The sequence below is a fragment of the Neltuma alba genome, unplaced genomic scaffold (assembly GCF_004799145.2).
Source record: "Neltuma alba isolate B1F8T4 unplaced genomic scaffold, ASM479914v2 tig00013410_pilon, whole genome shotgun sequence".
Classification (NCBI taxonomy): domain Eukaryota; kingdom Viridiplantae; phylum Streptophyta; class Magnoliopsida; order Fabales; family Fabaceae; genus Neltuma; species Neltuma alba.
Window position 1 is genome coordinate 47,286 of NW_021637664.1, and position 19,302 is coordinate 66,587.

General features: G+C 35.5%; 1 protein-coding gene and 2 long non-coding RNA genes across 5 annotated transcripts; 2 read left to right on the forward strand and 1 right to left on the reverse strand.

Annotated features, from left to right (window-relative positions):
* The first annotated feature begins 193 nt into the window (after positions 1 to 193).
* LOC114737121 (uncharacterized) lies at positions 194 to 1,146 on the forward strand. The gene is made up of 2 exons (XR_003739390.1): positions 194 to 444; positions 745 to 1,146. It is a non-coding gene; the product is annotated as an uncharacterized LOC114737121 (long non-coding RNA).
* Positions 1,147 to 3,574: 2,428 nt separating this feature from the next.
* LOC114737116 (uncharacterized) lies at positions 3,575 to 4,861 on the forward strand. The gene is made up of 2 exons (XR_003739389.1): positions 3,575 to 3,812; positions 3,905 to 4,861. It is a non-coding gene; the product is annotated as an uncharacterized LOC114737116 (long non-coding RNA).
* Positions 4,862 to 5,137: 276 nt separating this feature from the next.
* Positions 5,138 to 13,759, reverse strand: LOC114737115 (translation initiation factor eIF-2B subunit epsilon). Of its 3 annotated transcripts, none has more exons than XM_028925022.1 (16): positions 13,423 to 13,759; positions 12,649 to 12,915; positions 12,334 to 12,564; positions 11,814 to 12,128; positions 11,556 to 11,663; positions 10,675 to 10,864; positions 10,008 to 10,270; positions 9,561 to 9,672; positions 8,531 to 8,610; positions 7,911 to 8,159; positions 7,752 to 7,828; positions 7,317 to 7,408; positions 6,697 to 6,779; positions 6,210 to 6,281; positions 5,614 to 5,739; positions 5,138 to 5,515 (listed from the first exon to the last, which is right to left on the reverse strand). In XM_028925022.1, the coding sequence occupies exons 2-16, from the start codon at positions 12,781 to 12,783 to the stop codon at positions 5,474 to 5,476; spliced, it is 2,175 nt and encodes a 724-aa protein (XP_028780855.1). In that variant the 5' UTR covers positions 12,784 to 12,915; positions 13,423 to 13,759; the 3' UTR covers positions 5,138 to 5,473. The 3 variants fall into 3 exon arrangements, with proteins under 3 accessions (XP_028780855.1, XP_028780856.1, XP_028780854.1); XM_028925023.1 differs by having other exon boundaries at positions 8,531 to 8,607; positions 12,649 to 12,920; XM_028925021.1 differs by having other exon boundaries at positions 12,649 to 12,920.
* Positions 13,760 to 19,302: the final 5,543 nt, after the last annotated feature.

Genomic DNA, 19,302 nt, shown 5'->3' on the forward strand with positions numbered 1-19,302 from the left:
AAGCTGAGTCGTAATATGTATATGTATGAATTTTGTCTCGAGTTTTAACGCGCGCCAAAACTTTGACCGGTGAATTTACTCTACTCCCTATGGATAAGATTTGAGCATACTTGAAGAGGGAGGGCAAAAATTTTTTTTTCCGAGCAAGGACTGCTTTGAAGGGTAGATTGCACCGGAAGAGCAGGTGAGGGAAGAGGGTATGATCACGCAGAGAAATAGATGCTTCAAGTCTAGGAAAAACCCTCTAGGCATTCTATAAATTCAGAAGCAACGGAGGAACCATCTCTCACATTTGTGTTCCATACTTCATCTTGTAGCTGCAGAGATTTTGCTTCCTTTGGAGATAAATTAAATAGTAATGGATCCAGGAGGGCCGCCTGGTTGGGGACCGCCCCAGCAAGAATCGGGGCTTTGCGGTGGCCTTTTTGATGCTATCGGTGCTTGGTAAGTAGATTCCAAACCACCATTGACTCTTTTTATTTTTTACCACTATTTTTGCCAATTTTCACCACGATATATAGCATTTGAATTGCTAGACGATGCAATTGGCCTAAAACTTGTTAGACAAAGAAAAAGCTGAAATAAAGGTGGGATATCTTTTAATCGATGCTTCGAAAATAACAACCCAGATGAAGAAGAAAAAGACACTTTTTTTCTTTTCATGGACATTCGTTATTCCTTGATTTTGTTTAGCACTGTGAATGCTACTTCTGATCCTTATGCTTTCATGGTATTTGTTGACAGCCTGAGCTTTTTGTGCTGCTGCTGGTTACTAGAAGACTGCTTCGGAGGTGCATCCGGTCCACCTGGTCCTCCATAAGCCCCTTTTTTCCAAGTTCCCAAACTGGGACTGCGGTCTGTAACATTAATTAGGGCTCTGCCCCTTTGTGCCTCTTGGTTTGTAATGATTTTCATGTTCTTTAGACAGTTTGATTCGCTTGTATTTCTTTAAATCTGTCTCACCTGAGGACGTTGTATTCCAATAATGATTGTATGGGGTTCAATCGCCACTCGGGCTAGTTGTCTTTTAGGGCTTTCTGCCCTCTGCATTATTAACCCCAAAAAAAAAAAAAATTTGTTTTGCACTCTTGCTTCAAGGACGCCATCCTCCAGGCGCAATTCAAAATCTATCCACATTTACATCAATCGCAAGTTGTTCAGTCAATGCAAGTTTTATTTTTTATTTATTTATTATAAACAAGAATGGAATCAGCCCAGGAACTGATTAGGATTATTACATTACAATCATAGGGAAGCAAAAGAAATAAGCGGGGAAGAGAGGTCCCATTTGGCATGAAATATTAAAAATGAGGGGTAGGGATTATGATTAGAATTGAAAAAGTTTATTAAAAAAAAGTTTACCATGAGAGATTACTTATTATATGAAATTAAACAAACCCATGTGTGCGAGATTGAGAAATACCATAGAAAAAAATAATATTTCTCAATCCCATCTTCATGAGTTTATCTAATCTTATATAACAAACTATTATTCTCGCTAAATATTTTTTAGTGATTTTTTTTAATTACAACCTTAGTCTCTCTTCTTTATTTTCAATGGTTTGTATCAAACGGGAGGCAAGAAATCCTCCGTCATATAGCTGGTGGTTCCTAGTTGTAGGAGTCATTTTGACCTCCCATTGTCCCCGAAGCACAGGGCGGACGACTGTCCCAATTGATTCCTAGAGTTTGGGACATGATTCCTTCACTAGTAGCGTGCTTGCCTTCAAAAATCCGTATAAGCCAACGGAGTGGTACGTGCAAAATAACCTAATCATTCTCAGTGTGTTTTAAGATTCCATTTGAGTTATTAACAGGAGTTGATCTAATTGGTAAAGGACTAGTTCATAACTTACAAGATTATGAGTTGAATCCCATTGCCAATACAAGGGACCTTGTTGGTGAATAATTTGTAAATACCTTGTAAAAGCTCTTTAAATTTAGAAACAACTCATCTAAACTTTTTTATGTTAAAAAAAAATTCCATCTGAAAGCCAGCACTGCAAAACCATCCTGAAAGATAATGACAAAGCACATGGAGGATATCTTCTATCCCCTCCATTACCTTATCCCCAGTGTTTGATCCTGCACGTTTCTGTCCAATCTTCGCTAATACTCCTCCGGTCCTAATTATAAGACCCAATTGACTTATTTGAGGAGATTAAGGAAGTAAGTTAAGTTGGTTATTTATAATAAATAAGTGTTGTCATTCCTAAAATATCCTTGCTAATTAAGTATATTGGCTAAAACTATCATTATTAGAAGGATTATCTTGGAAAAAAATGCATAAATAAGAGACAAAATGGATTGGGTCTTATAATTAGGACCAAATAAAAAGTCAAATTGGGTCTTATAATAAGGATCGGAGGAGTATATCATTTCCACATTTATATTTTTCACCAACGACTCCAACCCATAGATCAAATTCCAGCTCGGTTTCATTATGTAATCTTGAATTTTAGTTCTAGCGATAAGTTTTGGTTACCAATTTCACATTATTATATGAATGTTTTTTAAATATAAATAAATTTATGTTAACCCAAAAATAAAGTTATATTTTTCTGAGATGAATAGCTTCATCTCAGGAAAATATCGAAGCCGCCGATTAATAAGTGATCGATGATTCTCTATTAACCATGCGAACATACCATCCCATCTTATCACTTTGAATTATTCTGAAGTGGCAGAAACAAATTAATGATTAATAATTTAGATTTATTTAGATGTTATTTGTTTTCCGAACCGTCTGTCAATATTGAAGCTAAACGATTTTTTTTGGGGAAATTGCAAAAAAAGATCTTGGAATTGCAAAAACGCAGATAGGGACCCTTGACAACTTCACTTTGGGTTTTGACAACTTCAGGGCATATTATTCTTGTCAAAACCTAAAGTGAAGTTGTCAAGGTCCCTATCTGCGTTTTTACAATTTCAAGGTCTTTTTTTGCAATTTTCCCATTTTTTTTTGATTTTTTTTGATTTTTTTGAAAATTTATAATTAAAGCATTATTTTTGTTTTATGTAATGTTTCTTACAAAAACAAAACAAAATAAAATGGTCTAAAATACTTATATGTAAATCCAAATTTAATCTGTCCTATCCAAATTTGCTGTAGCAAAGCAGCAACGGATATTGCTGGTAAAAAAAAAAAAAGCAGCAACGGATATAAAATAAGAGAATTAAGAATCATATATCCGTTGAAAAGTACCACCTGAAAGTGAGGCTTGGTTTCTTCATTCTCCGAGCAACTGATTGGCGCACGAAATGAAAGACCCTCAGCTCACCGAAAATTGAGTTGCTTTATGAATTCACTGGCCCCACAAAAAAAAAAAAAGAGGAAAAGAAAAGACCTTTAAATAAACTTGAAAAAGGAGAGGAGAAAATGGGGAAAAGGGAATCTGAGCTGGTACAGCATCAGATAGATAGGGCAGTGGTGCTCTTGGGCGGTTTATTGGTTGAACTTTAGGTTGGAAGAATGGCAGATGATGATGATAAGAATACCAGAACGTCAATAAGATAAGATGTTTCACTTACCAGTCAAAAGATGCTTCACTTACCAGTCAAAAGGGGTCCAAGAAGCTTCACGAATTCTTGTGGATTAAGTTTTCTGGCTACGTCAAACAGTGTGTTTGTGTCTATATATGTATATATGAGAACAGGCAGGCTGCGTTCACAGAGAAACAAGAAACAGGGAAGCTGAGCAACTGAAAGGAAGAAATGCCGCCGCCATGGGGTCCACCGCCACCAGGCCCGCCGGGACCATCCGGATGCTGCGGGGGTCTCTGTGATGGCATCTGCAACCTTTTCTCTTCTTGGTGAGTGCAATTTTTCTTCTTACGAATTAAAAACATATTTTAGGAGAGTTAAAGATGGGTGCTAATGTTTCAACTCAAATATGATTTGCCAGCTTCTATATTCTGTGCTGCTGCTGCCTCTTCGAGAGCTGCTGTGGACCATTGTTCGGTGGACGTCCTCCGCCTGGACCCCCCGGACCGCCCTTCTGATCCGAATATGATTTGTAACACTTGTGTATTCTATCTGTGCAACTACTTAAGAGTTTGGTCCGCCATGTGAGTTGACTGTAATATTTCTTCATAATAATACTTTATAATCCCCCTTCAAATGGCAGCCTTATAAGTCTTGTAATTGCGTTAAGCGTAGACGGACAGACTAACAACGCCATTTGTAAGGAAGATGTTTGCAGACAGGCTGATAGAAAATTTTCCTAAAGCATTGAGATGGCTTTTGTTTGGTAAATACGAATTAAAAGGTGGATCAGGAAATTAATCATATAAAAAGATCAAAATGTCCCCATAAAATAGAAGCTACTCATATTTATGACCTTTGAATATGAAATTGGATATGAGAATGACCCCCCGTCTAAGCATACAACCGATGAAAACCCAACAGATCTGAGGAGATTCAAATCTGGGATGAATACAAGGACGAGGAGATCCATCCACCCACAATATTGAAAGCTGTCGCGTTTAAGATATTGGGAGCCGTCACAGGGTTGAGCTCAGCTTTGTTCTTTATCAAGCATTGAAAAAGGTTACGTGGAGAGGAAGGTTCAGAGATCCAAGTGGAAGAACGCCTCCCATCACTGCAACCCATTCAACCCGGATCCAAGCATGAATTGGAATCATTAAACATGGTCGCCGTCGCCACTGGGGTGCTCAACCACCTGAGAAAGGATGGAAGGAAGAGAGCTCGGATGAAGGACAAGACCATTCAATCCAATCATAGTCGCTGTCAATCCAGTGGCCGTTACCATGCTGAACCCAGCTCTCGAGTGATCTTGAAAATTTGAAAAATGATAGAGGGCATTATTGTTTTGGCTGGCAAAATTATTTTCATGGGAAAATATGGAATTCCCACTAGGGGAGGTGGGAACCCAATTTCCTGATTTTTCATGGAAATTCATTTCCTAAGAGCTTAAACCATACAACGGAAAAAAGGGATTTCAGCTTCTATTTCCGTTTCCTATAGCCAAATTCCAGCGAACCAGACAGGCCTTCGAGTTCAATTCATCAACAGTTCTCTGCAAGCCATTTATCATTCTAACCTAATTTCTATCACAATTTACAATACGTGCCAAGTTTTAAATCCCTTTCTTACCTCCATGAAACAAGGCAACACGTGTGTTCATCGCAGTAGGATACTTATTTTGAGATTTAAAAATTATATTCAATCTACATTCAAGGCCATGTGACCGGCTGAGACCGTTGGCGTAAAAAATTTCGCACAAGCACTACCGCAGTGGATAAAATTAAGAAATCATAAACGTATAAATTTGAGAACCTATGCTATGACTGGTGTGACATTTAGATTTCAGCGTATCTACTAATTTCATTGCCAGGGTGGATGAAAGCACAAATTCACCTCTAGGGCCAGGGATGTCTGACAAAAGTTCAATGTTCTAAAATGTTACAACGTCCAAGAGCCATGCCCAAACAAGACTTCGCCATATGGTTTTCTATTCTTCATCATCGTCTTCTTCAGGAGCCTCTCGTAACCACTGGACCAAAAAGAACAGATATTGCATTTTTTTCAGAAAAAAAGTAAAGCTAACCACAGGTTGTGAACATGCGCGGCTAAAGTAATAATGATACTAACTTGAATAAAAGTCTGGGCCTGCTTAACGAAAACTTTATCCGTCTCATCTGCCTCTCTCTTCTCGTCTTCCCAACTTAAAACGGCATCTTCTCGTATGATATCTTTGTCATACATAATACTCAAAATCTGTATAAAGAATTATTTAAAAATAAGATGTCATAATAGGGGGGAACAAAAATAGGAACATATGGTGAGAGCACATCGAACAGTTAACTACAACTATATTGAATGTAAGCAGGACAAGAAGCTAGCATCAAGAACGTTCTCAAACCCAGAATCTCGGGTTGGTTCATTGCCAACGAAAGAGCTAGACAAACGCCCAAGAAGAAAAATTTGAAATTCCAGTAACCTTTCCTCATGTGTTAAAACCCATCTCAGCATATTATTAACGCAACAGATTTAGAAAGGATGGCGGTGCAAAATTTTTATATCAAACGGCTTTTTTCAGTAACAGCCTTTATAAATTACAATTCATGAAACCAAAGTAAATTAAAAGAATATACACGTCGTTACCAAAGTTCAGAGAACCATCTTCTCCGAGGTGCATGCAAACAGAGACACAAATACAAATCCAAACTTAAGGAGGATAACCATACCTTTGTGAACAATGGAGCATACTCTTTAGCAGATTCCAGGCACATTTCTTCAAACTTCAGTATCACTTCAATCTGAAGTGAAAATAACGAATGAGTCAATGACAGACCATGAGGGCATCTGACGCATAACTGTATCATACCAAACAACGGAGGCTATCCATATCTTAAAAAGGTTGACAGAGAAGTACCAAAACAAAAGAAAAGGCTAATACATGATTTTTATTCACCTAGAGAAAACTTATGAACCGGTGCCAAGAGATGTGCTTTAGAAAGCTCTAAAAAGAAGGATGTTCATGTTGCTTATATTATAGCCATATTGGAAGGTCTTTAATCATGAGTTATAACCATCAACGAAAAAGTCTGTTTCATGAGGCGCAATTGGCATTGTAACAATAATGAAAACAGAAGTGAAAACTGCAAACTCTTCAATGCAGCTTAGAAGAACTTTTTGAAAGGGGGACTGTGGTGGCGGCCAGCAGACACAAACCTGCTCATCAATGTCAGCAAGGTAGGACGTTAGAAGTTTTCTCCATGTCGTTATTATACTGTCAACGTTCTGAACCAAGTTACCTGGACACAGAAAATAAAAACAACAAATATTTAATTATGGACTTTATAGCACATGACTATTCTCCTGCAAATGTCAATAAAAGCAATATCAGCTACTAAAATACTATCAATTGAGTCACCGTCCAGTCATTGCACCTAATAAAGAAAACAAGGCAAAAATCAAGAGTATCGCTCATGGGACTGGAGAGAAACACATCAGCTTATTCTTCCATGTTTCCAAATGCAGAACTCAATACCAAAACAATGCTAACAATTATTGGCCCTGCTTTTTTTTTTTTTTTGGAAGCTGGCTCCCGAACCTTGCAATTAAAAAGCAAGGCTGTAAACCGCAGAGGCCCAGAATAGCTTAGCATATTCTGGGATTCCTTATAACTATGCAGATAATGTTATTCAGATTCTAGAACAAGATAAGGTCGCATGTCTTCTAAGTACAATTGCAATTATAAATCTAAACAAATTATTCATCAAGAAAGTGATGGCTTATAAAATTAATTGGAAAATATTTATAAAAAAGGAATAGCAATAGATAACACTCACCAGCTGAACTATGGGGGATCTCCAAAGCGTATTTCATCATGGCATGGAAAATAGCTCCAGCACAATCAGCGGCTAACTTATTGTATGACAACCTGCAATGCAAAGAAAGCTAACAGCAATAATGCAAACTGAACTACATAGCAAAACATCATAAAACTAGATAAAATCCAAGCATATGTTGAGAACCAAGGTCCCAACAGTCACGCATATATTTTACAGATTTGGAGAATTAAACCAGTCTGGTTGCATGGTATATATGCACACTTTCCCATCTTTCTTTACGGGGAATGCAAAACTACTAGACTTGCTCCTTTGTTTAACATTCATGCACAACTTTCCGGACTACTTCGGTTTTACATGTGGTTCAAGAGGAATATAAACACGCACAACCTATGGTTCAAGAAGAATATATGTGTGTGTACGTGTAAAACATACTTGAGGGAGTTTACTTCCAAAATAACATGGTCTTCTTTTATGTTCTCGTGCACAGCCCTGAGAAAAGTTGCTTCGACCTGCAGCTCCAACAAATTACTTAAAATGGGCTATCTGCAAAATGATTGAATTATAAGCACATGTTAATAGTTCAAATCTCACCTCTTTCTCAAAGTATGAATCATCTCTGGAATATTCAATATCATCAATATCTGATTCATTAGAATCTGGTTTCAGCTCTCCAGAAGGTGGAAGAATACTGCCATCATGAGCCAAATCCAGATCACCTTCCAAAATTTCCACTGCCTCAGAAATTTTATCTGCAGGAATAGGAGCCACTGAATGCCTCCACTCTTCTTCGTGGCCTCCATCACATTTTGACCAAACATGACCAGCCCCACCCACACCTAACTGGTCAGCAAAAGAGCATGACGATAAGAAAACATTAGATCCAAATCTTTTGTAACAAAACCTAAAATTTCAACTATATAGCTGCGGGATTTAGTGGTCATAAATTGCAGATGGTGCTGATTTGCAGAAGTGGAAAGAATGGACAAAATTTGTTAGTAGGAAAGCATTAGGCACTAATGTGCTGAAAATACATATTAAGACAAGAAAATTAATTCTCAAGCAAATCCTTAGACCTAATTTGTCAAATATTCTAATAACACTTTAAGATAACTGCATGCATCTGAGCTAAATCTTCACGACCTGTCAAAAAGTCAAGTCATACTTAACACAATTGATGGGTGCAGTATATCAAAAAATCTCTAGGAACCAACCTCCGATGCAGAAGGGGATTGTGTCTCCAATGCTTGCGATGCAGCCTCTGCACCATACTTATCCACTAAGCTATTCATTGCTGCATACAAATAACTAATGCTGAAGTAAAAACGCAATTAGAAAATAGAGAGAGTAATATGATCAAGATTTGTCAAGAACTTTGAGATGAAAACGATTGACCTAGAGAAGTTAATCTAGCTAATCCCTAAAAAAGCTGAATTGTTCAGGCCCACAAGGAATATAGAAATCAATGTTTCTTGAAAAGTCACTACTGCAACGATGCCCGTGCTTTACAAAGAATAGACATCAAATGAAATTGCATTCAAATTTAGATCTCTAAAATATACATCTAAGGCTAAAGAAGATTCAGTTCAGTGGAAATCTCCAGATTAATTAGCATTAATGTGATTTTATTTATTTCCTTTATCCTTCTCCTCACAAATGAGTAAATAATCAGAGGTAGGATTTTATTGGTGCGCTGCTTGGTGTATCTATTGTACCCAATATTGATCAATAAGAATCAAGAAAATATTTCAATCTTCCTCGCTCATATTCCATGCTCAGCGAGAGTGGGCACAAAGTGCTTGTCACTAAAACAGCGTCGTTTTCCAGATCACGGTGCTATCTGAACCCATTCAAGTAAAATCAAATCCTGGCCGTTTGTTATTCCCCATTATTCTCATCTTTTCCAAATCTTCTCCCATTTTTTAATATGTTATTCCCCATTTGCTGAAATTCATAACAGCATCGTTTTCTGCAGAGAGCACCTGGTGCTCATCACAGCCACTAACATGAATTTGAATGCCTAACATCACATGTTTCAAACTACTATCTTATCAATGTAGATTTTCAGCAATAAGTCTAATACTACCTTGGCATGCTAGTTATTTAAAATGAGAGACAAAATTATTACTTCACACTGGTTTCTCAATTACAGATTTCATGTCACGCAATTACGATAGGATTAGAAACTAAAAAGATAAAGAACCACACTGGGAAGTCAGAAGTTTCATGAAAAGTTAACAATACCACCAGTACTGTCAGCATATTCCAGCTCTTCATCACTGTCTTCCTCAATTGGCTGCTGAAATAAAGATACTTTTGAGTATGGAGGAACAACAAACTCTGGCCCGATTACAACCTGGAAGTATAAAATTCCTGAAACCATCAACAGTTGTATAATTGACATGACAAAAGACGAATCCTCCATAATCATTTATAGGAATCGCTAGATGAAGTAATAAATAAATAGGAAATTGAATTTTAGAATTCTTTAACAAGTTAATGGACCTGGATAAATGCAATTATTACTGAACTTTAATATATGTAATGCATAGCAAATATAAAAATAAAGCACATAATCATACTAAAAAATTAAGGGCTTTGGTTATACACTCATACTCAGGCAAAAGCCACCACCAAATCTCTCTTCCCCCTGCCCCTCAAACTTGGTATAGATGGTTCAAAGATGCAAACCTTGAAAGATAAAACCACACCAGGTTCCAGAACAGCTCCTGACCTGATAGTCACCCCATCACATGCAATGGCATGCCTAAGTTCACAACCATCTTCAATGGTGACATTGTCCCATATATAGGATCCCTCTATCTGAACATTTGAGCCAATTGTACATCCTTCTCCAATAACTGAATTCGAAATTTTGGTGTTATCCCCAATTTTGGTGCCAAATCCTATGACTGTAAATGGGCCAACAACTGCTGAATGTGATTGTGATATTTCTGGAAAGGGAAAAAAGAAATCAGCAAATCAAAAGGTTATTATTTGAGAAAATAAGTGCAGCGAATTAATATAATAAGGAAAGTTGAAGTAAAAATCACAAGCTACGAGCCAACAATCTTTATCACACCTAAACACCACCAATACCCCATGCTGTGTTGATACAGCTCTGAGTGTTTCTAAATCTATTTTGCTCAATCGAATATGAATCCATGTTAACCCTAGTAAAATTAACCACACATTGTTCAAGTTGACTACATATGATTTGGAAGTACGCGTTATCTTAGGTGGTCAAATGAATTCAGCTTCTGATCTGGAGCTAAAAAGACTAACGTGGCTAATGCTTGGGGGAGATATCAATACTAATGACGTATTATCATGACCACAGAAACTCTCATCCTTTTACCTGATGCACGATACATTCCCTGTCGTTCAAGTTTTGTTGCAGCATTGCCAAAAAACTTCACATCTGGCACCAATGGATATGTCCATCTATGAATGATATCCTTGCTGACAGTGTCATAGCTGCGGAAATTATCAATTCTAGCAGCATAGCTTGAGTGAATTTCATGAGTAAATATCTTATATCCCATAATCTGAAAGATAGACACAGTTATCTTAGAAGGAATGTGCTATAGAATGCAAAACCAAGAGCATATGGGCCAAAGAAGAAAATACACAAATATGCAAAGGCCAGCTAGCATGACAAATGTGATGGATGACCAACAGGATGATAACCAATTCAGATGCTTTTTTCATGCCAACATCAAGAAATTCAGGGAAATCCAGTACAATATGATTTAAATACATGATAAAGGTTTAAATTTAAAATAAAAAAACGAAGATAATCAATGTTCCGAAAGATTAATATATTTCATATGTGTGAGGCAGATCTATATCTCCATCCCTCCCCTTTCAGTTCAGACAACTTTTACAACCAACACATGTTATCAACCTTTTCTTATACATATGTAAAGTTCTGTAGACTTATCCAGCGAGCCCCAGACCAAGGAACTGAAGCTTTCCAGGCACAAAAGATCTGTACATAATGCTCATCAAACCATTCAAAAATACAGATACCATTAATATCAATAGAAGCCTCGAAAGAACTATTGAAGCTGCATATGTGATTATAGCAACATAGCCCATTTCTTCAATTAAAGTAAGAACTTCATAGAGATAAGTAGGCATGCAAACCCAAGGAGTTAGGAACAGGAAATACAAATAATCAAAATTAGAGTAACATAAAATAAAATGACCTAAGCTAGAATAAGGATGAGAAAATACATCATCAACAAGCAACCCCTTAACAAAATGTCGCCGTAAATGTTGATAGTCAAAATTGTCTGTAAATAGGCTAAGAACCTCCGGTGAGCAGATGTCAATGTAACAATCCTGCAGAGAAGATATTATTGATCGCAGGAACAATTATTAGTTAAAAAGCAGTACCTTAAAATGGTTTTTTTGGGATTAGTGTCAGAAATTTAATAGCTCTTTTAATAAATCTCAAAATAAACCATAAATATACTGAAGTAACGCTTGAACCTGCTTGTCATGGTGCAGAGAGATGGAAGGATTATCAAGAAGCAAGGATTTATCGAGATGTAGAATCCCTTTGGAATAGTCTGCCTTATCCTCATAATACAAAAGTTGCTTGGTAGCGGGATCAATGGCCATAAAAAGTTCATCAGTCCCAAGCCGAGATTGATGAGTGGCTGGATGAGGTTTTGATCGCTTAATGACCATGGTCATTATTGCATCGTTATCTTTCTTTCTTCTTTCCTTGTGCTCTTGAAGAGCCTGAGTAAGTGACATGTTGCTTACGGTATCTCCACTGATCAGGACAAAATCTCCATGTATCTTGAAAACATCAAAACATGTGAAAAAATGTTACTCTATTAAACTAGGTCTCAACTCTGGGCCCTAATAAAGAATACGTCAACGATCAATCATAAGTTTCTGAACTTCTGCTTATCCTCCGAATGATATACAAAACAGCGCATGCGGAAACACTATTGAGTGGTGCCAATGAGAAAGCAGGAAAGGATGTAAAGAGAAGGCATACCACATTGCGCTCGTATATTAGGCGCAAAGCATCTCCAGCACTAACGGAATGATGCGACTCTATCATTGAGACGGTAAAATTTGGTTGGGAGAGCCACTCAGATTTCTTCAAATAGGAAGTCACTTGCTTCGAATGAGCGCAACAGAAAACAAAAACCTCTTCAACGCCAGCAGATTCAAGCCACGACAACGTGTAATTTATCATGGGAACATTTACAAGTGGTAATAGAACCTATGAAGAAAAAGAACAAACTATCGAGTAAGATTACAAACACTTCAGCGACAATCTTGAAGTCCAATTAAGAGAAGAAAGTACTTTTGGACGTTCAAGGGTGATAGGTCTGAACTTGGTAGTAAAACTATCAGCCAAAAGAATTGCTTGCAAAGGGACGCGAGCCAATTCCTCGGCGTCCTCCGAAATCTTAACGCCGCTTTTCTTAGGTGCACCCATCTTCTTCTCCCGACTCTTCCTCAAAGCCACTCCCAACGAAATTTCAGGAAAATTCAGCAGCAACAATAGCAAAAAACTGAAACCCGAAGGAATTGATAGGTCCAATGGCGGGGCGCTGCTGTGCGCCGGCTTCTGGGCTGTGATGGGGAACAAGCACAGTAAACTCGATATATCGTTGTTGTTGATATATAATAGGCCCTCGCAGATACCGGCCGCAAAAAAGAAAAATATTTTTCACATTTTTTTTAAAAAAAGATGAAAATGAAACAATAAAATTGCAAATTACAAACACAGACAGAGGTGCTGCCAACAGTCACAAAAAGTTAGCCCCGCGGGTTCATGGTGCATTGCCTTTTGAAAAGAAAATGCTTAATCATAAAACTACTTGACGTTTAATCAAAGATAAAAGTTATGCATCAAATAATAATCACCACGATAATTCAAATATGATCAGTAAGAGACCTTCAAGTCATAAATTAATGAAACAAAAAGGAATGAAAATGATGCCGAATCCGCAGCAAGTCCCGTTTATTTTGACAGTAGAGGCAAAGACTATGGGTAGAAACCCAGAGTTCAACGAAACAAATTCAGCACTCAGCAGCAGCGTGTGCTACACCTTTAATGAATTTTAGACCATACCTTAGCTGAGGCCGAGACTGTGACGCGACCACGGCGAGATTAAGCATACAAACGCAGAGACTGAGATTGAGACGGCGAGACAGCAAGATTATGTAGACCCAGCTTCGCTTGCCTCACACCTCGCCTTAGACGGAGAACGGGAACGTGAGAACTGAAATCGAGGTCAGAGATTAGGCAAGTCACAACTCACAACGGCGAAAGTTGGAGTCTTCAAGAGCGAGAAAGGTCGACGGAGCTTCAATCAGACTCCAAAGATGAGATTCGGAGAAAGAAGCAGATGGCGGGATTGGAGAATGGAGATGACAATGAGAGCTAGTGAGGTGAGGCGAGGAAGGAGGGGGCACTTCCCATGCCCCTCCAACAGGCCTGTCCTGAATTCATATTTCATAATTACATGGGCCAGCTTTAATTTCCGTTGTTTTTGCCAGCAAGGGCCAGCTCATATCTTGGATCAATCATCATTACCCTGGCCTGTTAAACAGGGCTTTCCGGCTGCAGTTAACGGGCCTTTCCTGAACTCATAATTATAAGGCCCAGCTCATATCTTTTGTGTTTTTGCCAGCAAGGGCCAGCTCATATCCTGGATTAATCACCGTTACCCTGGCCTGTAAAACACGACTTCCCCGCTGCCTCTAACGGGCCTTTCCTGAATTCATAAGTATATGGGCCACCTCAAATCTTTTTTTTTTTTTGTGGGACAGTTGGATCAATCATCTTTTTTGGCCAAAGATCAATCATCTAAGGCCTATTTGGGTGCTCCAAAACCGTGGTTTCAGAAGCACTTTTCCGCAAAACGAGGTAACATCCTCCACATATTTACTTCGTAATCCGTAAAAGCACTTCTGAAACCATAGTTTGGTTTCTATCCAAACACTCCCCTAGATTACTTCAGTTTTAATCACTTTTTATAATTTTCCACCACGGTCATCATCAAAAAGTTCATTCATTTCTGCTGATTTTAAAAAAAAAAGAAGAAGTTCATTCAGTTGTTTCCTTTAATGACTTTGAACCTCCCCGCACGTGTTTTCAACAGTAGTTCTCTGTTGTTGACCAAGAAAGTTTTAATTCCCTCTGAATGACCAGAAAAAATAAATAAATAAATTTAAAATATTAGATTCAATCATCCCAAACGGGGCCCTCATCCTGATGTTCATCTCATCCTCAGAAAACAACACGTTTATGCGTGCGCCCACGTCAAGATCTTGACTGCATTAGACATGATCCTTGACTGTGATTGTTATGAGATATTTGGCATCGAGTAAAATCATTTTAAAAAATATTTTTATGTAAATCGTGACAAACTTTTTTTTTTAATATATTTACTTTACACGTTGCAAATGTTTCGAACAAAACAGCTCTTGATCTAATTATCTCACAGCTCACATCTTCCATAAGCACCTAAGGATGGAATCATGCTTCATTACATGAAATTTGAGGTATGCAATTTTTGCTAAACTCCTGTCATCATTATCATTATTTGACACTACCGATGACCATTTTTTGCGTTCAATTTTACCACTCCGTTCTTTTACTAAAATTTTTTCCCTTGCCATGAACCGATTTTCCTTTTATAGCAGCACCTATTCATTCAAAAAAATTATTTGATCCAGAATTTTAACTTTTGGAATTAACTTTTCAAATCTGCTTGCGTTTCGAGTTGATTATTCTTTCAAGGTTTAAAAAGAGATAGTTAATTGATTATTTTCATCACCGTTTCTCTATATTTTTTCACACGTCAATAATATTTATCTGTTATTTGTAATCTCATCTCTTTTACCTTCGCGGATAGAACGCATTTAAGATCCTGAGATTTCAAATAAGTTTGCCATTTTTTACCAGCAAATAAATTGCCCTATTAATTATTGAATTTAACAAACGACTGATTGAATTTCAATAATTTGGCTATATGTTTGAATTATATAAACACAATAAATTGTGAGTGTTAAAAATATATAGGGAAAAGGGATAAGAAAAATTGTTTCGTAGATACCTACTTCCTCCGTCTCTTATTATAAGATTCAATTTTTTGAATGAGTTTATCCCTTTTTATAAGATCCTCTTTAAGTTTGTCTAAACATTTATTGCAGTATTACCCATTTTATCTCTAATTTAATATATTTAACACATTTTCTTTCTTTATTTATTTTACTATTACTCTATCACATTTATTCATTTATGTATAGAGGTATATTTGTAAAAAAAACTGCATTTGCTGGATATTAATTGTTTTTAATTAATTTTAACTGTTTTTTAAATCGTGTAATTTAGTTAAAAAATCTCATAATAAGGGAGGAGTAATATAATTTTCCTCAATTTTTAATTTGATATCTGCGTTGTTTTTTCTCTTGATTAAATATTCTAATCTTATTCTGTTAGCAACGTTATCTTATGTAACTTTACTCTATTAATACCATTAGTTTTTATGCAAAAACTAGTTATGCCAAAAGAGTAAAATTATACTACGTACTAGTGTTTATTTGGAAAAATCAAAAAGGTGTAGCTAAACGCCTAAACGTGAATTGGTTTTCCCGCTGGGATGATTTACGAGAGAAAAACAAGAACAAGCTGTGCTCAGGCCATACCACGCAGTTTCGGAGTCTGGAGCCATTAGAAAAAGTAGAGATCCCTTTCCTCCGGAATTAAAAACAAGCCAAAAAGGTGCAGATTCCTTTTTCGCTGCCGCGTCTAACAAACCTGACAGGTTTGGAGGCACATGACGGCAATGAGAGTGAGGGAAATCGGGGTTGCTTGGAAGCTGGAAGGTCAAGTACTTGTTTCATTTTATAAAATAAAATTATTTTTATGTATTTAATCTTAGACGCTCCGAGATCATTTAAAGGGAATGCGGATAATTTACGAGATGTCGGTTGGTTAGCACCCGATCATGCACTTTTTTTGCAATCGCGACGACGATGATAGCGTGCATGTTGTATGTGGATTGAATATCTATTTTCCGAGGATGCAAATATTATTATTATTATATTATTAGGAAAAGTAGCTCTGATTTTTGTGACGACGTCAAATTTTAATTCTTTAGTCTTGAGGTTTAATAATTAATAATAAATCTCACGATAATAATGTCATTTTCTTCGCCGCCAAAGATTATCAAACTAATGATCTCATGCCACTTGCCGTGATAATATTTAATCTGACGTTCCTCATATCTCATCTATCGTCCGCTTCTATTAATTAAATACAAAAAACTGCTGGTTAAAAAAATGCCCAAAAAAAAACTGACGTGGCTTTTTACCGGTCTATTTTGTGAGATAAAAATTTTCTTTAAAAACAGTACTTCAATTTTTAATATAAGACCTATTTAATTTATTTGATTATATTTAAAAAGTTAGGTAATTTGGTTAATTATAAAAAATATGACATGTTTTTCCTAAAATACCATAATCATATTTCTCAATATCCATTCTTCCTCTTCTACTTAATTATAATTAAAAGAATATCTATAGAGATAATTTAAAAAAATTGATAAATATGATAAATTAAAAATAAAAAGAGTAACATCTTTCTCATTTTATTTATTTATTTGTGCATCTGACTTTAATGTTGGGCACAGCTTCTCTGCCTTTCCCCTCACGATTCGACCTCTTTTGGTTGACTCACGGGTCATTTCATTTATGAGCCTAACCACTGACTTCACTCATTTTTTCTGTAACATATGTGTTCATTAAAAGAGGTTGAATTTTGGGATATTTTATTTAATACTATCTTAGTCATAATTATAAAAACTAATTAACTAATTAAAAAAAGTTAAATTAGTTATTTATTATAAATAGGTATTATTTTTCTTAAAATATTATTACTAGTTAAATGTGTTGGTTATAACTATCATTGTTAGAAAGATTACTTTAAAAAAATATAAATATAAAAAATAAAATATATTAAAATTTTATATTTAAAACTAAAATAAAAATCAAATAATATCTTACCTCTCTTATTATCTACCTTCTTTCTGAGGTACTACTGTCTGCCTTCTTTCTGCTAGCTCGGCTTCGCAGATGTTATCTCGCCCCCACCTGCGGATTCTTTGCTCGGCCCATCCCACAACAAACATTCGTCCACTGGATGATGTATACACTGTTCAATTGTTTGTTTTATTGCTATTTTATTTTTATACGTTTGCTTTACAGTAAACAATATGAACAAAGACTCGGGACAAATCGAAATAAACTCTTCTATATATTTATTTTGTAGGTAAAATTACTTCTGAAATTATGGTTTGGTCTACATCCAAACACTCTTTTTATACTATTAGTGTTCACCTAAAACTTTATATTAAAACCTGGTAAGGTCAATTCAAATTATATATTAAGAATATTATGGTCTTGCATTTGAAATCATTTATAAAAAATCGTTTAGAGTAGTTTATAAATTACTTTTTAAAACACAAAGTAAATATGTAAAAAGAATATTATCTTGATTTGCGTGAAACATGCTTATAATAAATGTTTATGACCGCAAATCCAAACAAGTCCTAAATATGTTTCACATAAGTTGAAACAAAAACTCATCTCACATACTTACCTCATATTACGTGAATCATGATTGAAAAAACTACTCATAAATAATTCAAAACAGATCCTAAAAAGATAGATAGATAGATAGATAGATATCCAATGACGGATAAAACTCAAAGGAAATGTCAATAATAAAAATTCCATCAATCGTTTATAAATTATAACAAAATTTATGTGTTTATATTTGGACATAATACCTATTTAACTCCGTATATTAACCATTAACTAAAAGTTTTTAAATGAAAAGTAAAAATGTAATGAGTATTAATCAATAACCACCTTTGACTTCAATCTTATTCCCACAGTTCTAAATATAAGACTCATTTCGTAATATAAATTATACTACGAAATGAGTTTTTTTACACTACAAAATAGATCTTATACTACCTCTGGTCCTAATTATAAAAGCTAATTGACTAATTTGAGGAGATTAATAAAATAAGTTAAGTTAATTATTTGTGATAAATAAATATTGTTTTTTAAAATATCCTTACTAATCAAGTGTATTAGTTAGAATTATCATTGTTAGAAGGACTATCTTGAGAAAAAATGCATAAATATGATAGACAAAGTGGATTGGGATATTATATTTATGACTAAAATAAAAATCAAACGAGATTTTATATTAAAGACCGGAGGTAATATTTAGAATCAAAGTAGTATATATTTTTTATTTTGGCCAAAACAAAATCTATTCTATGAATAAAAAATTCTCAAACAAATAAAAACACCAAAAGCAAAAACAGTCATTGAAAAAAAAAAAAAAGCGCTTTACCCTATCTCACAGAAACTCATAAAAAAAAAATCTTTACCAAAAGAACAAAAAAAAAAGAAAAATTCTTTGTGAAATATTAATTTTTATTTTGTTTCATATATGTTCTATGTTGAAAATAATGACATAAACACAATGGGAGAACTCGCAAAAAGTTTCAAATTACTATATCCTGAACAAATTTTTTTATTTACAAAAATGTATTATTATTTGTAAATCTAGTATTATCAAAACCCATTAAATTAAATTAAATTAAAGTATTGTACTAAATTTGATTTAAAATTTAATAATTTTAAATTTTTTTTTATGGAATTCAGGCAGAAAATTAATGATGATAGAGTTTATTCAGCAGGATAACGTTAAGAATTTTTAATATCTGAATACTTTATCTGACCTTTGAATAAATTTTTAGGGGCACGGTAAGTCGAGTCGGAAGGGAATACGTGGGGTATGATCGGACTCTAAGAAAAGACGAAAGACGACAAACATCCAGATGAACGGAAATGATTAATTGACTGTTCGCTTTCTCAGCTGTCTTCGTCCCCTGCCCAGCATCCCACGGTTTTCTCACTTCTTCTT

Bases quoted from the DNA above. Each gene is read 5' to 3' on its own strand.
- LOC114737115 (XM_028925022.1), bottom strand. From the start codon at position 12,783: ATGGGTGCACCTAAGAAAAGCGGCGTTAAGATTTCGGAGGACGCCGAG. The intron at 8,611-9,560 runs GTATTGTTAACT...ATTTGTATGCAG, and splicing joins ATATGCTGACAGTACTGGTG to CAATGAATAGCTTAGTGGAT. The intron at 8,160-8,530 runs GTTGGTTCCTAG...TTTGCTGACCAG, and splicing joins AATCCCCTTCTGCATCGGAG to TTAGGTGTGGGTGGGGCTGG.